At 48.1% G+C, this 21,895-nt stretch overlaps 1 protein-coding gene across 2 annotated transcripts in view; it reads left to right on the top strand.

The window, feature by feature from the left end:
* Window positions 1–21,895, top strand: part of LOC121576053 (vinculin) — a 79,388-nt gene that overhangs the window by 12,894 nt on the left and 44,599 nt on the right. For both annotated transcript variants that reach the window (XM_041889347.1, XM_041889356.1), the window contains exon 2: window positions 21,437–21,507. In XM_041889347.1, coding sequence (XP_041745281.1) covers window positions 21,437–21,507 — 71 coding nt within the window. The remainder of the gene's footprint in view (window positions 1–21,436; window positions 21,508–21,895) is intronic.

Consider the following 21,895-nt stretch of genomic DNA (forward strand, 5'->3'; position numbering starts at 1 on the left):
TGGATCTGTTGGGGCGGTATGTGAATTGGAGTGGTTCCAGGATGTCTGGGATGATGGTGTTGATGTGTGTTATGACCAGCCTTCCAAAGCACCTCATAATTACAGATGTGAGTGCTACAGGGCGGTAGTCATTTAGGCAGGTTACCTTGGAGTTCTTGGGAACAGAGACAATGGTGGTCAGCTTGAAACATGTTGGGATTACAGACTGGGTCAGGGAGAGGTTAAACATAATCATGAAGACACTTAGCAGCTGGTCTGCGCATGCTTTGAGAACGTGCTCTGGCATTCCGTCTGGCTCGGCGGCCTTGCGAGTGTTAACCTGTTTAAAAGTTTTACCAACATCGGCCACGGAGAGCGAGATCACACAGTCATCCGGAACAACAGGGGCTTTCACGCAAGACTTAGTGTTGTATTCCTTGAAGCGAGCATAAAAGGCATTTAGCTTGTTTTGTGAGTTCTGCATCAATGGGCGTCTCATGGCTGGGTTTCCCTTTGTAATCCGTTATCGTCTGCAAGCCCTGCCACATACGACGAGCGTCGGAGCAGGTGTAATAGGATTCCAACTTCCTCCTATATTGTCCTTTTGCATGTTTGATGTCTCGTCGGAGGTCGTAGCGGGCTTTCTTGTATGCGTCCATGTCTATGTCCCGTTCCTTGTAAGCAGTAGGTCTAGTCTTTAGCCCAGCGCGAATATTGCCTGTAATTCATGGTTTTTGGTTTGGATAAGTTTGTATAGTCACTGGGGACGACATCATCTATGCACTTATTGTTGAAGTCCGGAACATATCCCAGTCTGTACTAGCAAAACAGTCTTGTAGCCTCTTGTCTGCTTCATCAGACCACTTCCGTATTGAACACGTCACTGGTACTTCCTGGTAGGAAGTTGTTGTTTATGAAGAGACACACCCCTCCCCCTTTGGACTCGCCCGAGGTTGCCTTCATCCGACCGTGCCGCTGCATGGAGAAACCACTGAGTCATACGTACGAAGAGTCATCCAGCCACGTCTCTGCAAACCATATAATATTGCAGCTTTTCAAGTCTCTCTGATAGGAGACTCTCTAACAAAGCTCATCCATCTTATTCTCAAGTGACTGGACCTTTGCCAATAGATCGGAGGAGAGTGCCGATTTATATTCTCGATCTCACCAGGATGCCGGCACGTCTACACCTGCAGCGTTTTGGTAGCCATATTCAGTTCTCCAGCTGTGCTATCTGAGCAGTCATCACATATTTCCAACTGTGACATGACGATGAAGGTGTAACTCACGCTGTAATTATTTCCTCTTACCCTATAAACGATATCTGCAGTGTAACTGTTATGGTTCTATTTAAATGCAACAGTGACGTGTGTGAGTTTGCAGTGCACTTTGTGGTTAAAAAAAGGCCTCTTGTTTTATGAGTCATAAGCCTATGGATTGTAAAGCCTGTTTTGTCACTGAATTAGTGCTCTCCAGGAACATCCAATCAAGTAGACCTGGGTTCAAATGCTATTTGATATTTTTCAAATATGTTCAGCGTTTCCTCTAGCCTGCCTGGAATGCCAGATGGGCAGAGGTTCTATGGACTATTCTGTTGGGCCATTAAGCCAGGCAAACTCAATCAAGCACAAATAAAGTATTTGAAATTATTTCAAATAGTAGTTGAACCCAGGTCTGCAACCAGCCCAAAGGATGAGTCTCACTCAGCCTCTTTCAGCCAGGGTGCTGTAACTCATGTGGGCCCCGGCTCCTCAATGAGTCTAATGACTCTTCCCCAGACATTCCCAGGGAGAAAGACATTGCCAAAGAAAGACATTCACTTTATTGTCTCTGCTACCCACAAAACCACATGTTGCACAGACTCGTAGGAGACCACTGGCTACCCTAGCCTAGTCTACTCCTATGTCTAGTACTTCTGTTTACTTTGGTAATGAAATATACAATTTCAGAACCCACCAATCAATCAATTAAATCTCCTGCGCTAGCAGCTTTAGCCTACTAAACAGCTAAACTAGGTAATTATTGGATTACGTTAATTCCCCCTTGATTGTTGAATTGTGATTCAAATATCACTTTTACGTTGTTGTTCTGTCAGTTTATCTGCTGGCATAGCTAGGGAAAGCGCTTTCGGGTGTTTGAATTAAGCCCTCACAGAGATGTGTGTGTGTGGATCTGTCTGAAAGCTCAATGCTGTTGAGGCTTTCGTCTTTTAATGATCGGTCATCTGTCTTGTGAATGTTTAACAGGATGGAAATCCCATCATTCCAGATGCATGGAGATGAAAAGGTCAGTCTTCGTAATGGGCCAAGATGTTCTCCTCAGCAATAACTCATCCAGAGGACAGACTTTATCAGCCATTATTGTCTATGGTTGATTAAGCTGACAGACTATAATCAGACCATATGTTATCTTCTTAATGAGTGATAAGGCTTAACAAAAATAAACTTCCTAAAAAGGACTAATTCCTGGCTTAAGAAATAATGAGTGATAAGGCTTACCAAAAATAAACTTCCCAAAAAGGACTAATCCCTGGCTTAAAAAAATAGAAAATAAATAAAGTTTGAGCACTCAAAAAACAGGAAGAGAATATTTATTCCTCTTTATTCCATGATCCATGATCTTCTTTGTGTGTCAGAAACAGAAATGTTAAGCACAATTTGGCCATATTCCTTGGGTAGAAGAAATCAGCCTTGATGGCCTGAATGCATCCCTAAAGAAAGACACATGTCCCACTATAAATAAGAGTAAGTCGGCTTGCACTTGAGCCTTGGCTTGTGCGTGCCGGGATGACTCATTTTCCACTATAGCAAGTGTTATTTAAGCAGGCATACTAGTCAACAGGCATAGTTTTGAGATGACTAAAATAGTGATTATCAAACGAGGCCTGCTGTACTTCATTTCTGCAGTTCCTTTTTATGGTCTTTTGAAAAGTGAGTAGAACGTCAATAGTAGTCACAGGGCCTTGGCACAGACTGGGAACTGAATGTTTGCTTCTACAGCTAAGTGTCACGGTTTCGGCCGAGGCGGCTCCTCCTCCTTGTTCGGGCAGGTTTCGCCGGTCGTCGTCTCCGGAGTTCTAGCTGCCACCGCTCGATGTTTCGTGTTTGTTTGGTTTTGTCTGTTAGTCACACCTGTTTTGTGTTAGGTCTCGTTTAGCACCCTATTTAGTTTCCTTGTTGTTAGGTTTGTGTTGTGTGTGATTGTTCGTGTCGTGGTTGCGCTACCTGTTACGGTACGCTATTTTTCCGTAGTTTCCTCCTTGTGTTTAGGAGAGATTTACGCACCTTTGTGTGCGCTTGCATTACGCCTGTGTGCGTCTTTTTTGCCTCCGGGCTGTTGTGGATTATTTTGTGCTAAGTAAAGTCTTGTTGGACTTACCCTCTGCTGCCTGCGCCTGATTCCACACCACACCTATACACAGCAACGTGACAGAATCACACACCACTAGATGGAATCAGCAGGAGCACCCGTCGACCCCATGGAGGAGCGTCTCCTTGGACACGAGCACCGGATCAACCGTATCGGGCACGCCTTGGAGGGCGTCATGGACACCCTTCGTCGATGGGAGACCAGCGGGGTTCCCATAGCCCCACCTATCGCACCATCACCTTCACCACCGGACAACCAGCCCGTCCATCGACCGGAACCCAGTGGGATTCGGCTCTCGCTCCCGAGGGCGTACGACGGCACCGCTGCCGGGTGTCAGGGGTTCCTCCTACAAGTGGAGCTCTACATTGCCACCATACACCCGGCGCCCTCATCTCCTGTCTCACCGGCAAGGCGTTGGAGTGGGCCAACGCTGAGTGGAGGGGAATAGACGCCGCCACCGTCACCTATGCGGAGTTCTCCCGTCGCTTCCGTGCGGTCTTCGACCATCCACCAGAGGGGAGAGCGGCGGGGGAACGTCTATTCCACCTCCAACAGGGGATGAGGAGCGCTCAGGCGTTCGCACTGGAGTTCCGGACTCTAGCGGCTGATGCGGGGTGGAATGAGAGGGCCCTCATAGACCACTTCCGATGTAGCCTTCGGGAGGACGTCCGCAGGGAGTTAGCCTGCAGGGACAGTACACTAACATTTGACCAGCTGGTGGACATGGCCATCCGACTGGACAACCTGCTGGCGACCCGCGGACGTCCCAGGTGGGGGCCCCCATTCCACCCTCCAGCGCCTCCGAGCAGTGTCCAGATGGAGCTTGGAGGTGCTGGCGCTAGAGGGAGAGGAGGTAGGAGCCCGAGGGGGCAGTCTCCTGCACCAAGTGTGGGCGCGGAGGGCACACCGCGGCTAGGTGCTGGGGAGGGTCCCCTGGTGAGGGAGAGAGCCGGTCGTACAGTGGGGAGTCCACCCAGGTGAGTAGGCGCCCTACTTACCCAGAGCTTTCTGTCGTGCACATTACCTTACCTGTTTGTTTCCCACAGGTTGCACCTCGGTCCCAGCATAAGGCGCTAGTCGATTCAGGCGCAGCTGGGAATTTTGTAGACCGGAGATTCTGTATTAAGTTAGGGATTCCCCTCCTTCCAGTCGACAAACCCTTTCCTGTACATGCCCTAGATAGTCGTCCGTTAGGATCTGGGTTGATTGGGGAGGTCACAGCGCCACTTAGGATGAGGACGCAGGGGGGTCATGAGGAGACGATTCAACTCTATCTGATCGACTCTCCTGCGTATCCGGTGGTACTGGGGCTTCCCTGGTTGATGACCCATGATCCTACTATTTCGTGAGAGAAAGCTCTTAAAGGGTGGTCTGCTCAGTGTGAGGGGTTATGTCTGGGTGTTTCCGTAGGGGCGACCTCGGTGGAGAGTCCGAACCAGATGCCAGCACTGCACATTCCTCCTGAGTATGAGGATTTGGCGCCGTGTTCAGTAAGACCAGAGCGGCACAGTTGCCACCTCATAGACAAAGGGGATTGTGCGATAGACCTCCAGACAGGAGCAGGCGCTTCCCGCGTGAGCCATGTGTATCCTTTGTCACAGGAGGAGAAAAAGGCAATGGAGACTTACATTGCCGAGTCTCTGAGACAGGGATACATACGGGCCTCCACTTCTCCCGCGTCCTCGAGCTTCTTTTTGTGAAGAAAAAGGATGGAGGTTTGCGTCCGTGTATTGATTACCGCGGTCTCAATCAGGTGACGGTGAAGTACAGCTATCCACTTCCTCTGATTGGGACTATGACGGAGTCCTTACACGGGGCAAGGTTCTTCACAAAATTGGATCTCAGGAGCGCATATAACTTGAGTGCGCATTAGGGAGGGCGATGAGTGGAAGACAGCATTTAGTACTACATCCGGCCATTACGAGTATCTCGTCATGCCATATGGGTTAATGAATGCTCCATCAGTCTTCCAATCGTTTGTAGACGAACTTTTCCGGGACATGCAGGCGCAGGGAGTAGTGGTGTACATAGATGATATTCTTGTGTACAGTGCTACTCGGGCCGAGCATGTAGCCCTGGTGCGCAGGGTATTGAGGAGACTGTTGGAGCATGACCTGTATGTCAAAGCTGAGAAATGTCTGTTCTTCCAGGAGTCAGTTTCCTTTTTGGGTTACCAGTTGTCTGCGTCGGGGGGTGAGAATGGAGGTGGACCGAGTGTCCGCCGTGCGTAATTGGCAAACCCCAACTACGGTTAAAGAGGTGCAGCGGTTCTTGGGTTTTGCGAATTACTACCGGAGGTTTATCCGGGGTTTTGGACAGGTGGCAGCTCCCATAACGTCTCTGCTGAAGGGGGGTCCGGTGCGCTTGCAGTGGTCAGCTGAGGCGGACAGGGCCTTTGGGAGACTGAAGGACCTGTTTACCTCGGCCCGGTGTTGGCGCACCCGGATCCCACTTTACCCTTCCAAGTTGAGGTGGACGCGTCTGAGGCCGGTATCGGGGCAGTTCTTTCTCAACGATCCGGTACATCACCTAAGCTCCGCCCCTGTGCTTTTTATTCTAAGAAGCTCAGTCCAGCGGAGCGGAATTATGACGTAGGGGACAGGGAGCTGTTAGCCGTAGTACAGGCCCTAAAGGTGTGGAGGCATTGGCTTGAGGGGGCTCAGCACCCTTTCCTCATTCTGACCGACCATCGTAACCTGGAGTACATTCGGGCAGCTAGGAGGCTGAATCCTCGCCAGGCTCGATGGACTATGTTTCTCGCCCGGTTTGTGTTCAAGATCACTTACATCCCTGGGTCCCAGAACGGGAAGGCAGATGCTCTGTCCCGTCGGTATGACAAGGAGGAGAGGTGCGTGAGTCCATTCCCATACTACCGGAGTCTTGTCTGGTGGCACCGGTGGTGTGGGAGGTCGATGCGGAGATCGAGCGGGCGTTACGCACCGAGCCTAGTCCTCCCCAGTGTCCGGTGGGTCGGGTGTACGTCCCGCTCGAGGTCCGGGATCGGCTGATTTATTGGGCTCACACGTCCCCCTCCTCTGGACATCCGGGTATTGGCCGGACGGTGCACTGCCTTAGTACGAAGTACTGGTGGCCAACGTTAGCCAGGGATGTGAGGGTTTATGTCTCCTCCTGCTCAGTATGTGCCCAGTGTAAGGCGCCCAGACACTTGCCCAGGGGTAAATTACAGCCCCTGCCCGTTCCACAACGACCCTGGTCTCACCTCTCGGTGGATTTTGTTACCGATCTTCCCTCCTCCCAGGGGAATACCACCATCCTGGTCGTTGTGGATCGGTTCTCGAAGGCCTGTCGTCTCCTTCCCTTGCCGGGTCTTCCCTACGGCCCTACAGACCGCTGAGGCTCTATTTACTCACGTCTTCCGGCATTACGGGGTGCCCGAGGATATAGTGTCCGATCGAGGCCCCCAGTTTACCTCCAGAGTCTGGAGAGCATTTATGGAACGTTTGGGGGTCTCGGTGAGCCTTACCTCGGGTTACCACCCGAGAGTAATGGGCAGGTTGAACGAGTCAACCAGGATGTGGGTAGGTTTCTGAGGTCATATTGTCAGGGCCGGCCGGAGGAGTGGGCGAGATATGTGCCCTGGGCCGAGATGGCACAGAACTCTCTCCGCCACTCCTCCACCCAACTAACCCCTTTTCAGTGTGTATTAGGGTACCAGCCGGTTCTGGCACCATGGCATGAGAGCCAGATCGAGGCCCCGCTGTGGATGAGTGGGTGCGGCGCTCGGAGGAGACGTGGGGACGCTGCACACGTCCATCTGCAGCGTGCCATACGTCGACAGAAGACGAGCGCCGACCTACACCGCAGTGAGGGGCCAGTGTACGCACCTGGAGATCGAGTCTGGCTCTCAACCAGAAACCTGCCCCTCCGCCTGCCCTGCCGGAAGCTGGGTCGGCGGTTTGTGGGGGCCTTTTAAAGTCCTGAGGAGATTGAACGAGGTGTGTTACAGGTTAGAACTACCTATTGATTACAAGAATATTAACCCCTCGTTCCATGTGTCTCTCCTCAGGCCGGTGGTAGCTGGTCCACTCCAGGACTTTGAGATTGAGGAGACTCCTCCGCCCCCGTTGGACATCGAGGGGGCTCCGCGCACTACGGTTCGGACCATCCTGGATTCGAGACGCCGGATGGGGGTCTCCAATATCTCGTGGAGTGGGAGGGGTACGGTCCGGAGGAGCGGTGCTGGGTGCCAAGGAGGGACATTCTGGATCCGTCCCTGATGACCGAATTCCATCGTGGTCATCCTGCGCGCCCTGCTCCGCGTCCCCCTGGTCGTCCCCGAGGCGGCGCGCGGCTGGAGCCGCGCGTCAAGGGGGGGGTACTGTCACGGTTTCGGCCGAGGCGGCTCCTCCTCCTTGTTCGGGCAGGTTTCGCCGGTCGTCGTCTCCGGAGTTCTAGCTGCCACCGCTCGATGTTTCGTGTTTGTTTGGTTTTGTCTGTTAGTCACACCTGTTTTGTGTTAGGTCTCGTTTAGCACCCTATTTAGTTTCCTTGTTGTTAGGTTTGTGTTGTGTGTGATTGTTCGTGTCGTGGTTGCGCTACCTGTTACGGTACGCTATTTTTCCGTAGTTTCCTCCTTGTGTTTAGGAGAGATTTACGCACCTTTGTGTGCGCTTGCATTACGCCTGTGTGCGTCTTTTTGCCTCCGGGCTGTTGTGGATTATTTTGTGCTAAGTAAAGTCTTGTTGGACTTACCCTCTGCTGCCTGCGCCTGATTCCACACCACACCTATACACAGCAACGTGACACTAAGTCTCTCCAAGGCAAGGTCTGAAGACTGGAGACAGCAATACCATGCACAATGAAACAAACATTCAGCACTGTAGTGTAGATGGTGCGTAACTGTACTTTGATTGGCCTTGCTTTTGCTTTTTGGAGTCCTGTGCTAAGGGAACGGAGCACTGCTGCTACTTCACTCTTTTTGGAGAGCTGCAACGACACAGCTAGTATTGTTACTTCAGTTAGCTTTTCTCTTAGTTTTATTTTCATCTTTACTTCAGGTCTACAAGTAAAACAGAGGAGTCACAGAGACATGATGCAAGCAGATCATATGTTCAGTAACAAATTCTTGCTGAAGTCAAGTGAGAATGAGCGTTGTGAACAAAGTCAACTTGTCAGTTGGCGACATCATGACGGTTGACAGTGTTGCCGTTTCACAAAATGAGCAGACTAAGAAACTTGTTTCCACTGCACTAATCCTGCAGTGTAGTGAATCCTACGTCGTGTCAAGACTACTGGCCTAAATAGTGTTTGATTTGCTTACCACATTTGTTCATTAAATCCTTCTCTAATGTGTGATAATGGGGAAATAAATATGACCAAGTCAAGGCTTCCTATTACCTGCTTCTCCAGTTTCCTGTCATTTGTCCAAGGAAATTATTCATTTCCTTGGAGAAACGTTTTTACTGTCTTACTAATGGATTCAGAGGAACCTATGCGGCCCAAATAGCACCCTATTCCTTATATAGTGCACTACTCTTGACCAGACCCCTATTGGGGAAAGGGAATAGAGTGCCATTTGGGATGCACACTTGTGCCACCCAATGGGACTCACGATCACGGCCGGTAGTGACGCATCTAGCACTGCGATGCAGTGCCTTAGACCGCTGCGCCACTCGGGAGGCTCAGGAAGCCTTGGATAAAGGCTGTGGATCTGAATCCACCAACAGTAGTAGTCCAGTGATGCAGCAACAGCTGTTAGTACATCAGAGGGAGGGAAATAAATCAACTAAAACTCTGCTGGGCACTGATGAGTTATCCTCCCTCCCTTTCCTCCTCCCAAGCGATGATACATTGATGGCCCTAAAGACCACAACAGCCAGGGGAAATAGTGTATAGTCAGATGTGTCAGGAAACCACCAGAAGTTGTATGTTCCATCGAGTCACCTCCGCTGCTGTGGTTGTGTGGTGTAGTCTGCGTCTCAAATGGCAACCTATATCCTATATAGTGCACTACTTTTGACCAGGGCTCATAGGGTTCTGCTCTAAGGTAGTGCTCTATAAAGGGAATAGGGTGCTATTTGGGATGTGGTGTATGGTGTGGCTGTCAGTGTCACCTCAGCTGTGTGAAAAGATTACTCTTAAGACTCGGAGGGTAAATTCATGCTAGAAATAGTATGCTTATGTTGCCCAGAAGATGTTCTCAATGAATTATGACCAAAAATATCTGCTCACAGAATCTTGTGAAAGCTTATGAATAAGAATATTGTCATGAGAAAGACTCATGATAGACTACTACTCTGTATCATCAAGTGTGTGTGATGCATGTTTCCTTGCTGTATGGTTTCTTTTGGTGCACAGGACAAGTGAGGCATTTGATTTGTGTCTGTCACCACCTTGGCTACACTCTGTGCATTTCCTGAACTATATTAATAACCCCTGCTTGACGTGACTAGACAGTTGCAGGATAAACCTACACTATATATACAAAAGTATGTGTGGACAACCCTTTCAAATTTGTGGATTCGGCTATTTCAGCCACACCCGTTGCTGACAGGTGTATAAAATCGAGCACATAGCCATGCAATCTTCATAGACAAACATTGGCAGTAGAATGGCCTTATTGAAGAGCTCAGTGGTGGCACTGTCATAGGATGCCACTTTTCCAACCAGTCAGTTAGTCAAATTTCTGCCCTGCTAGAGCTACCGCGGTCAACTGTATGTGCTGTTATTGTGAAGTGGAAATGTCTAGGAGCAGCAACGACTCAGCCGCGAAGTGGTATGCCACGAAGCTCACAGAATGGGACCGCTGAAGCGCATAGCGCGTGAAAATCGTCTGTCCTCGGTTGCAACACTCACTACCGAGTTCCAAACTGCCTCAGGAAGCAACGTCAGCACAATAACTATTCGTTGGGATCTTCATGAAATGGGTTTCCATGGCCGAGTTCTCTGGAGTGATGAATCACACTTCACCATCTGGCAGTCCGACGGACTAATCTGGGTTTGGCGGATGCCAGGAGAACGCTACCTGCCCCAATGCATAGTGCCAACTGTAAAGTTTGGTGGAGGAGGAATAATGGTCTGGGCCTGTTTTCATGGTTCGGGCTAGGCCCCTTAGTTCCAGTGAAGGGAAATCTTAATGCTATAGCATTCCATGACATTCTAGACGATTCTGTGCTTCCAACTTTGTGGCAACAGTTTGGGGAAGGCCCTTTCCTGTTTCAGCTTGACAATGCCCCTGTGTACAAAGTGAGGTCCATACAGAAATGGTTTGTCGAGATCGATGTGGAATAACTTGACTGGCCATCGAATGACTGGCCATCTTCGGGATGAATTGGAACGCCGACTGCGAGCCAGGCCTAATCGCCCAACATCAGTGCCCGACATCACTAATGCTCTTGTGGCTGAATGGAAGCAAGTCCCCGCAGCAATGTTCCAACATCTAGTGGAAAGCCTTCCCAGAAGAGTGGAGGTTGTTATAGCAGCAAAGGGGGACCAATTCCATATTAATGCCCATGATTTTCCACATGCTTTTGGTCAAGTAGTGTATCTATGTATACTCAGCTAGCTAGGTGACCTTCAGTTGGGTCTCTTATACTGTCATCATTACTCAATTAAGAGTATCTTAAATAATCCCATGACCACCCCCCTCATATAATTCTCCAATGAAATAAATGCAAACATATGCAGGCCTATAACCAGTGGAGTAGCCTACAGTTCCGTTGTACTGTACGCAACCACATGTGGGGTGCACTCGTCTTGACTCACTGGGGGACAAATATGGCGGATCACTAAAAGCAGGGTGGTATAATGACTTCCAACCTCAATGCAACATCTGTCCACTCTGGGCACCGGTAGAGCCAAAGCAAGTGCGTTCATTTATTCACTTGATTTTTCTGAGTTTATCGACTACATGTTCAGTTGGCCTAGCTACATTTCTTGTACATTCCACCTTGGGATTCAGTTAATAAATTCATTTTGATATAATTGTCCAACAAAGAGCTGGAAATAATGATTGAAGGTGCATAATTGTGTTCTTCGTGCACATAGCCTGTCTATTTGTCTCTCGTTTATAAACTCGGCAGTTGCCCAAATTCCTTCAACATTCATTCAACCAATTCATGAACATTATTCATTGTACTTTCTATGGGAGAATAAAAATAAAATATAAATCAACGTGATGATATCATGTTGGCCACATTGGTAACACATATTTTTCAATTCATATATCAATTTCTCCTCTATCATGCCTTAATTGGGCAAAAGTAAATAAAATAAGAATAAAAGGAGAGAAGGCAACGGAAATAAAAGTACAGTGTGCTGACAATTTCAACGTCTTAGGCTGTAAAACATTTGATCTCTCCCAGTCTTATTTCACGTGGGACATTTAAATGTTTCCCACTTACTCAGGCGTTTATAGCCTGTCTGGGGAGCATTCAAAAATAATTGTCCAGATCATAGAAATCATCATGTTGTCTTGTTCCCTTGTCAGTTTGTTACTTAAACAAATAGATAATGGCTATAGCCTGCCAATTAATGGGTTGTCATTTAGGCTGCATGGCCGATAGTCATTCGTTTTATTAATTTAGACACATCACCTGAGTGGTGCTGTGATTGTCTTTTCAATAGCCATTTGAGTGAACATTTTACATTTACATTTTAGTCATTTAGCAGACGCTCTTATCCAGAGCAACTTACAGGAGCAATTAGGGTTAAGTGCCTTGCTCAAGGGCGCAGGCAGATTTTTCACCTAGTCTGCTCAGGGATTTGAACCAGCAACCTTTCGGTTAATAGTTCAATGCTCTTAATCGCTAGGCTACCTGCCGCCCCAGGTGAAGGCATTAACAACACATACCTTTCTCTTTTGTGTTTTTGATGTGGTGGGGTGTACTGTAATAGTCCATTGTTCACCTAAATTCAGTAGACTAAACAGTTCAATAGTCTGTTGTACATCGTCTGTTGGGAGGCAGTCCTGTAGTCTATACAGTTCATTCAATGCCATTTCCAACGTTCTCCTTGTCCAGGTTATCCAGGAATCGGGTAGATTATTTTGCTGATTTCAGTGCGATGTCTCTTTCCTTCCATTTGACCCGTAGTTGTGCGGGGTTCTCTCCGTTTCATGTAGAGGTCTCTGCTCATGTCGGCGTTGATGTAGCTAGATCCAATGGCCCTCATACATCAAAGGTCTGACTCCTTTTTTGTGGCTTTGATGACCAGTCGTATAACTTAATCTTTCTCCCTATAGCTAAGGAACTTTGCGATGATGCCCCTTGGTTTGCTGTTCGTGTCCCCTCTTGGGACACCTGTTAGATGTATTTGTTCGATTGTGGGAGCTCGTGTGAAGTTCTCCTGGCCCAGTAGTTGTGGTATTACCTTTTCCAGGAATTGTTTCATTCCAGTTGTTCCACAGCGTTCGGGGAAACCTACGAAATGAAGATTTGAACGACGACTGAAGTTCTCCATGGGGTTTAATCTTTCAGTAAGCCCGTAATTATGTATTTTTGTTCAGCCACAGTTTTCTGGAGATGTTCTCGTGTGGTTTTCTCCAGGGTTAAGCCAGTTTCGGCCTCCTCCATGCGTTTTCCCAGTTCAGTCATATCAGGGATTCCCGCCCTGATTTGCCAGTGCATATTTCTGTTGGTCTCTAAACTCACTTTAGTTGAGTCGGCAGCTACTGTACTTGGTCCATGGTCGCGGTGTTTGTTTGTCTCTATTTCTCTATCTAGTATTTGCCATAACATGCAGTTGCCAACATAACGTTTCAGTTATTTCTTAACTTTAGAGTCGAGTGCTTTCCTATTTAAGAGGCATATTTTACTAAAGAATGGAAATGCCAAATGGATCACCTTCACCTGACTTACCTCATGGTCGCCATATTGTGGAGCTGTTGGTACTGAAGCCTCTGCAGATTTAGTTACAGGAAATTCATCTCTTTGCTTCTTCGCTTCACGCATTCTTCCTGTGATTAGGAACATGTTTGGATACTACATGCTTTTGCTGTTATGCTTTCCTTCCATAACACGTTCAGAGCGGGCGATTGTTAGACGTCGATGAGGACACTTACTTAGGCCTAATAGCCATTCCGGGATGTTACAATATATAGAACCAGCCTAGCATCTGGTGCAAGCTCCCCCTCTGAAAGCCAGGCTGTGTCTTTCTCTCTGTGTCACTGCCTCAGTCCTCCAGGCTTTGAGAGTGGCATTTCTTCTCTCTGAGTGCATGTCAACAAGGCCTTGTCTGTTCCCCCGGCCCGGCCACTTTATCTAGCTCATTCACAACACAAGGGTTTCCTCGTCACATCACTGCACTGGTCTGTGCAGTTCTGTTGGCAGCTGGAAATAGGACCCCTGCTGGCTGGTAGGCTCGCTTGATATCCGGTTGTTTGGTGCGATAGCATACTCCCACAATGACCGTCTGGGTCAGTCGACCGGTAATGGATAAAAAATATGATATTAAGAATGACAGTCTGAATAATCTTTTGTTGCAGTGTGAGGACAGCACTCCTCTTTTGAAATGAAGACATACCAAACCAATTTAACCACCTCTGCTCTTCTTGCACTATAGCAAAGTTCTATTCAAAGAGTAGCCTCCCTCGGCCCTGCAGGCCTGTGTGTGTTGTGGTTCAGGAAACGGGTATGTTGCCTATTGCCTCCTAGGTTACACCATGGTGCTACCCTACAGAGTGCTGTTGAGGCTACTGTAGACCTTATTTGCAAAATAGTGTTTTAATCAATTATTTGGTGACGTGATTATATTTAGTATAGTTTTATCTAAAAAGGATAACTTCTTAAATGTTGTAAAATATATATTGGTCCTATAGGATGGTCCTCCCCTTCCTCCTCTGAGGAGCCTCCACTGGTTGCCTGCTGGTGTCACGCCCTGACATAGAGTTCGCTAGTTGGTTTGGTCAGGGTGTAAGTATCTATGTATGTGTATATCTATGTGTATGATCTAGTATGGGTGGATCTATGTTGGCCGGGTGTGGTTCCCAATCAGAGGCAGCTGTCGATCGTTGTCTCTGATTGGGGATCATACTTAGGCAGCCATTTTGCCTACCTATGTTGTGGGATCTTGACTCTTGTTTGGCTTGTGCATGTGTAGCCATTGTGAGCTTTACGTTACGTTGCTTTTGTTGTTTTGTCATATGTTTACTTTATAAATAAACATGTATGCATTCCACGCTGCACCTTGGTCCAATCCTGTACTCAACGAATGTGACAGAAGATCCCACCACCAACGGACCAAGCAGCGTGGCCAGGAAAAGCAAGAAGCCTGGACATGGGAGGAGATACTGGAAGGAAAAGGATCATGGACGTGGGAAGAGATCCAGGATGGTATGGATCGCCTTCCTTAGGAGCAAACAGAGGCAGCGAGGGAGAAAAGACGGCGACTCCAAAATGCGAGACGACGAAGGAGACCTGAGAGGCAACCCCAATAAACATTTTTTGGGGGGCACACGGGGTGGTCGACGAAGCAGAGGAGGCCGCTATTTTAGAGGTCCTCCAAGACCTGCGGATCAGCAATTTGAGAGAGGAGGCCACCACATTACGGGGGCTGATAGCGAGGATAGAGCAGGAGAGCTCCCTTCAAGAGGAGGCGCTGCAGGAGGCCCGTAGGGAGAAGGAATTAGTGGATGCACAGAGAGAGGAGCTGGTCAGGCAACAAAAGGAGCGTGTGTTCATTGAGGAACCAAGGTATGCGGAGATACGCACTGTGTCGCCAGTGCGCATTCACAGCCCAGTGCGTCCTGTGCCAGCGCCCCGCACGTGCCGTGCGAAAGTGGGCATCCAGCCAGGACGGGTTGTGCCAGCTTTACACTCCAGACCTCCAGTACGCCTCCACAGTCCCGTACCCGCTCCCCACACCAAACCAGTGGTGCGTGTATCCAGTCCGGTACGGCCCGTACCTACTCCCTGCACCAAACCAGTGGTGCGTGTCGCCAGCCCGGTACGCCCCTTACCTGCTCCCCGCACCAAACCAGTGGTGCGTGTATCCAGTCCGGTATGGCCCGTACCTGCTCCCCGCACCAAACCAGTGGTGCGTGTCTTCAGCCCGGTACGCCCCGTACCTGCTCCCCGCACCAAACCAGTGGTGCGTGTCTCTAGTCCGGCATTGCCCGTGCCTGCTCCTCGCACCAGACCAGTGGTGCGTGTATCCAGTCCGGCACAGCCCGTGTCTGCTCCTCGCACCAGACCAGTGGTGCGTGTTCCCAGCCCGGTGCGGCCCATGCCTGTCCCTCACACCAGACCAGTGGTGCGTGTCCCCAGCCCGGTACGGCTGGGGCCAGAGCAGTCCGCTCCACCGGTGTGTAGTCCAGCTCCGGTCATCTGCTCCACTCCAGTGCCAGAGCAGTACGCTCCACCGGTGCCTAGTCCAGCTCCGGTCAGCTGCTCCACTCCAGTGCCAGAGTAGTCCGCTCCACCGGTGCCCAGTCCAGCTCTGGTCAGCTGCTCCAGTCCAGAGCCAGAGCAGTCCGCTCCACCGGGGTCCAGTTCAGCTCTGGTCAGCGGCTCCACTCCATGCCAGAGCAGTCCGCTCTACCGGTGCCTAGTCCAGCCCCGGTCAGCTGCTCCAGTCCAGAGCCAGAGCAGTCCGCTCCACCGGGGTCCAGTTCAGCTCCGGTCAGCGGCTCCACTCCAGAACCAGACGTCAACCCCTCTCCAGGGTCGGGGCCTCCCACACCAGGGTCCAGACAGGGCTTGGTGCATCGTGGGAGGACTGAGAGGGGAAGCATCGCGCCAAGGTCCAGACCGGACCAGGGGTGTAACGGGGAGGCAGTAAGGGAGAGGACATCACGCCCGGAGCCGGAGCCACCACCGAGGCTAGATGCCCACCCGGACCCTCCCCTGTTAAGTTAGGTTTTACGGCCGGAGTCCGCACCTTTGGGGGGGGGGTACTGTCACGCCCTGACATAGAGTTCGCTAGTTGGTTTGGTCAGGGTGTGAGTATCTATGTATGTGTAGATCTATGTGTATTATCTAGTATGGGTGGATCTATGTTGGCCGGGTGTGGTTCCCAATCAGAGGCAGCTGTCGATCGTTGTCTCTGATTGGGGATCATACTTAGGCAGCCATTTTGCCTACCTATGTGTTACGAGAATTTCTATTTCAATGTTTCAAAAATGAACTTATTACTCAGTCTGTATCCCAGAGGTTGTAAATCTCGAATAATCAGACCAAGCAGCCCAGCATACAATCATTCATGAGAACGTTCTGAAACAAAATGGTCGTACAATATTTTTATATGCAAACGTCAGAGGAAAAATCCCACCCCTCTTTAGGCGGGCTGTAGTTTTCCACTGGAAAACTGCTCTCCTGACCATCAGGTCACACACACACACACACACACACACACACACACACACACACACACACACACACATGCACTCTTCCAAGCCTAACGGTTTCTCTCCTCCCTAAATTGGGAGGCCTCTTTATCTTGGTTTCTCAGTTGTCTGTAGACAGTTCTCCTTGTCCTTTGTTATCTGGTCTAACTCCTACTCGCATTGCTAAATGGTAACACAATGTCATACTCTTAACTTGCCCTACGCTCACACACTCTAACACATATCACACAGTTTCAGGGTGTAATAATTAGTCATTAATAATTAGTTTAACTGAGGGTGTGACATTTTAGTCATACCTCACTCACACATTTCTTTATCACTATGTTGTGGGATCTTGACTCTTGTTTGGCTTGTGTGTGTGTGTAGCCATTGTGAGCTTCACGTTACGTTGCTTTTGTTGTTTTGTCGTGTGTTTACGTTATAAATAAACATGTATGCATTCCACGCTGCACCTTGGTCCAATCCTGTACTCAACGAACGTGACAGCTGGTTGGGGTTGGAGATCAGAATACAGTCACCACAGCTAGTGGGAACACTTATACAATGACTAATGAGGGAATAAGAACCAGGTGTGTGTGATTGAAGACAAGACAAATGGAGTGATGATAAATGGATCGGCAGTAGCTAGTAAGCCGGTGACGCCGAACGCCGAAACCTGCCCGAACAAGGAGGGGAGGCAGCCTCGGCGGAAGTCGTGACAGTGTGTTTAGATGTATTTTCGTCTGAACTCGCCCTCACCCTGAACAGTGCTGGTATTATTTACAATTATTTTAATTAAATAGACTAAATTATTTGTATTATTATTTAAATAATTGAATATTGACGTGCAATATCCATATTGCAAGAGATCCATATTGCATGCAATATTTTGAAACGCATATCAGCCACGTGTAAAGTCAGTTTTGATAGTTTTTCTCCTCTTGCTGCTGCTTCTCACACACCAAGCCCCGTCCCCTGTCATACAAGCAGTACAGTTCCTCCTCCTCACTGTTAGTCACTATACGTTTTTTCATGCTTTTCTGTTAGGTCAATACAGTCAACCAATTGTTCTAAACAAGAACCTGCTTTCCACTTTGTTTCATAATACAGTGGGGGAAAAAAGTATTTAGTCAGCCACCAATTGTGCAAGTTCTCCCACTTAAAAAGATGAGAGAGGCCTGTAATTTTCATCATAGGTACACGTCAACTATGACAGACAAAATGAGAAACAAAAATCCAGAAAATCACATTGTAGGATTTTTAATGAATTTATTTGCAAATTATGGTGGAAAATAAGTATTTGGTCAATAACAAAAGTTTCTCAATACTTTGTTATATACCCTTTGTTGGCAATGACACAGGTCAAACGTTTTCTGTAAGTCTTCACAAGGTTTTCACACACTGTTGCTGGTATTTTGGCCCATTCCTCCATGCAGATCTCCTCTAGAGCAGTGATGTTTTGGGGCTGTCGCTGAGCAACACAGACTTTCAACTCCCTCCAAAGATTTTCTATGGGGTTGAGATCTGGAGACTGGCTAGGCCACTCCAGGACCTTGAAATGCTTCTTACGAAGCCACTCCTTCGTTGCCCGGGCGGTGTGTTTGGGATCATTGTCATGCTGAAAGACCCAGCCACGTTTCATCTTCAATGCCCTTGCTGATGGAAGGAGGTTTTCACTCAAAATCTCACGATACATGGCCCCATTCATTCTTTCCTTTACGGATCAGTCGTCCTGGTCCCTTTGCAGAAAAACAGCCCCAAAGCATGATGTTTCCACCCCCCATGCTTCACAGTAGGTATGGTGTTCTTTGGATGCAACTCAGCATTCTTTGTCCTCCAAACACGACGAGTTGAGTTTTTACCAAAAAGTTCTATTTTGGTTTCATCTGACCATATGACATTCTCCCAATCCTCTTCTGGATCATCCAAATGCACTCTAGCAAACTTCAGACGGGCCTGGACATGTACTGGCTTAAGCAGGGGGACACGTCTGGCACTGCAGGATTTGAGTCCCTGGCGGCGTAGTGTGTTACTGATGGTAGGCTTTGTTATTTTGGTCCCAGCTCTCTGCAGGTCATTCACTAGGTCCCCCTGTGTGGTTCTGGGATTTTTGCTCACCGTTCTGCTTACCAAGCTGCTTACCTATTGCAGATTCAGTCTTCCCAGCCTGGGGCAGGTCTACAATTTTGTTTCTGGTGTCCTTTGACAGCTCTTTGGTCTTGGCCATAGTGGAGTTTGGAGTGTGACTGTTTGAGGTTGTGAACAGGTGTCTTTTATACTGATAACAAGTTCAAACAGGTGCCATTAATACAGTGGAGCCTCTTAAAGAAGAAGTTACAGGTCTGTGAGAGCCAGAAATCTTGCTTGTTTGTAGGTGACCAAATACTTATTTTCCACCATAATTAGCAAATAAATTCATAAAAAATCCTACAATGTGATTTTCTGGAAAAAAAATTCTCATTTTGTCTGTCATAGTTGACGTGTACCTATGATGAAAATTACAGGCCTCTCTCATCTTTTTAAGTGAGAGAACTTGCACAATTGGTGGCTGACTAAATACTTTTTTTCCCCACTGTATAAGCCATTCCATTTCTGATTCCAAGTGTTTTGATTTACAGTGCATTCGGAAAGTATTCAAACCCCTTGACTTTTTCCACATTTAGCTACGTTACAGCCTTATTCTAAAATTGTTTTAATAAAAAAATAATAATCTACACACAATACCCCATAATGACAAAGTGAAACAGGTTTTTATTTTTTGGTGCAAATTTATTAAACATAAAAAACAAATACCTTATTTACATAAGTATTCAGACCCTTTACTATGAGACTCGAAATTGAGCTCAGGTGCATCCTGTTTCCATTAATCATCCTTGAGATGTTTTTACAACTTGATTGGACTACACCTGTGGTAAATTCAATTGATTGGACATGATTTGGAAAGGCACACACCAGTTTATATAAGGTCCCACAGTTGACAGTGCATGTCAGAGCAAAAACCAAGCCATGAGGTCGAAGGAATTGTCTGTGGAGCGCAGAGACAGGATTGTGTCGAGGCACAGATCTGGGGAAGGGTACCAAAAAATATCTGCAGCATTGAAGGTCCCCAAGAACACAGTGGCCTCCATCATTCTTAAATGGAATAAGTTTTGAACCACCAAGACCCTTCCTAGAGCTATCCGCCCGGCCAAACTGAGCAATCGGGGGAGAAAGGCCTTGGTCAGGGGAGAAAGGCCTTGGTCAGGGAAGTGACCAAGAACCCGATGGTCACTCTGAAATAGTTCCGGAGTTCCTCTGTGGAGTTGGGAGAACCTTCCAGAAGGACAACCATCTCTGTACCATCTCAGACCTTCATGGTAGATTGGCCAGACGGAAGCCACTCCTCAGTAAAAGGCACATGACTGCCTGCTTGGAGTTTGCGAAAGGCATCTAAAGGACTCAGACCATGAGAAGCAAGATTCTCTGATCTGATGAAACAAAGATTGAACTCTTTAGCCTGAATGCCAAGCGTCACGTCTGGAGGAAACCTGGCACCATCCCTACGGGGAAGCATGGTGGTGGCAGCATCATGCTGTGGTTTTTTTTCTTCAGCGGCAGGGACTGGGAGACTTATCAGTCTCCCAGTCCCTATCATTTTGAAAATGTATTATGCAACTTCATTATAATTTCCCTTTGTATCAAAGTTCCCAAAATTCCTATGTCGATTATAAATCCTCCCGAGTGGCGCAGTGGTCTAAGGCAGTGCTAGCTGTGCCACTAGAGATCCTGGTTCGAATCCAGGCTCTGTCGTAGCCGGCCTTGACCGGGAGACCCATGGGGCGGCGCACAATTGGCCCAGGGTAGGGGAGGGAATGGCCGGCAGGGATGTAGCTCAGTTGGTAGAGCGTGGCGTTTGCAACGCCAGGGTTGTGGGTTCGATTCCCACGGGGGGCCAGTATGATTTTCATTTTTTTTTATAAAAAAAATGATGTATGCACTCACTTAACTGTAAGTCGCTCTGGATAAGAGCGTCTGCTAAATGACTAAAAATGTAAATGTAATAAATCCTTGCTTTTAGATATACCAGAGTAGCTGATGAAGTTGAAGTCGTAGTATCAAGTTGAAGTCGTGGTGCTTGTTAACCTGAGTTGTAGTGGGCATGTTAACATTTGTTGAATATGATGCTGTGTATGAAGAGGTGTGTGTGTGTGTGTGTGTGTGTGTGTGACGGGATCAGTCAGCCAACAAGCCCCATCTGAATCAGACAATATCTAGCAGAGCGAGCTCGAATCTCAGGGCTCAAATGTCTATCGGATCAGGGAGAGACTACTAGATGTTTACTGACACAGAGGGATTCCCTCCCTGTCCCTTGGTTTGAACATCTGCAATAAGACAGTACTCCTCTCTGCAATTGACAAATAGAGGAAAAGTCTATATTCTATGAATGGTTTTGATAATTCCTTGTGTGAGTGTGAGGTCATACTGGGAGAAATGAGTCATGTGTGAGAGAGAGAAGAGGCGTTCAGCTGTTTTACACATTACTGTGTGTGTGTGTGTGTGTTGCCCTGGCTCTCCTCCAGTGACCTACTTGTTGAAACAAGTGTTTATATCATTGTTGACTAACAAGATGTGACAATACATGATTAAAGACAAGGAAGAACAAAGGTTAAAAACCTGACTCATTTCATGTGTGTGTTTATCGGACCCAGATGCTCAATGGAGAATCTCCATCAGCTAATATAAAAGTAATTACTTAGTCTATAGGAGTGTCCAGGAAATTGGCCCTACAGTATGTGGTAATGTGCTCTCCCTGTGTTTCTGTTCTAGGTGGGGAAAGACACTGTCCAGACTACAGAGGACCAGATAATGAAGAGAGATATGCCTCCAGCTTTCATCAAGTAAGTACACAAAGGACAACCCTCCTCTCCTCTCAGCCCACAAACTTTATCACCGTATTCACCAGTCTATCCAATTTAGACATTAGTTAACGATGATGATTCTGAACTTCTGTACTCTCTGTCCTGTTCTCTCTCCTCTCCCTCTCTCCGCTATCTGCTGCAGACATGCTTGTACCCAGGCCAGCAAGCAAAGGTCAGAGATGGCATGTTAAGTGCCTCAGAGTCACAGCCCTGCCCTCCCTGGTCTATTATAAATACTGCCTTAGACTGTGTCCCAAATAGCACCCTATTCCCTATATAGTGCACTACTTTTGACCAGGGCCCATAGGGTTAGGGGACTGGTAGTGGCGCCGCAGTCAGTCCTGTGCTTCCATGGTGTATTATAAAC

This window comes from Coregonus clupeaformis, chromosome 1 (genome assembly GCF_020615455.1).
Source record: "Coregonus clupeaformis isolate EN_2021a chromosome 1, ASM2061545v1, whole genome shotgun sequence".
Classification (NCBI taxonomy): domain Eukaryota; kingdom Metazoa; phylum Chordata; class Actinopteri; order Salmoniformes; family Salmonidae; genus Coregonus; species Coregonus clupeaformis.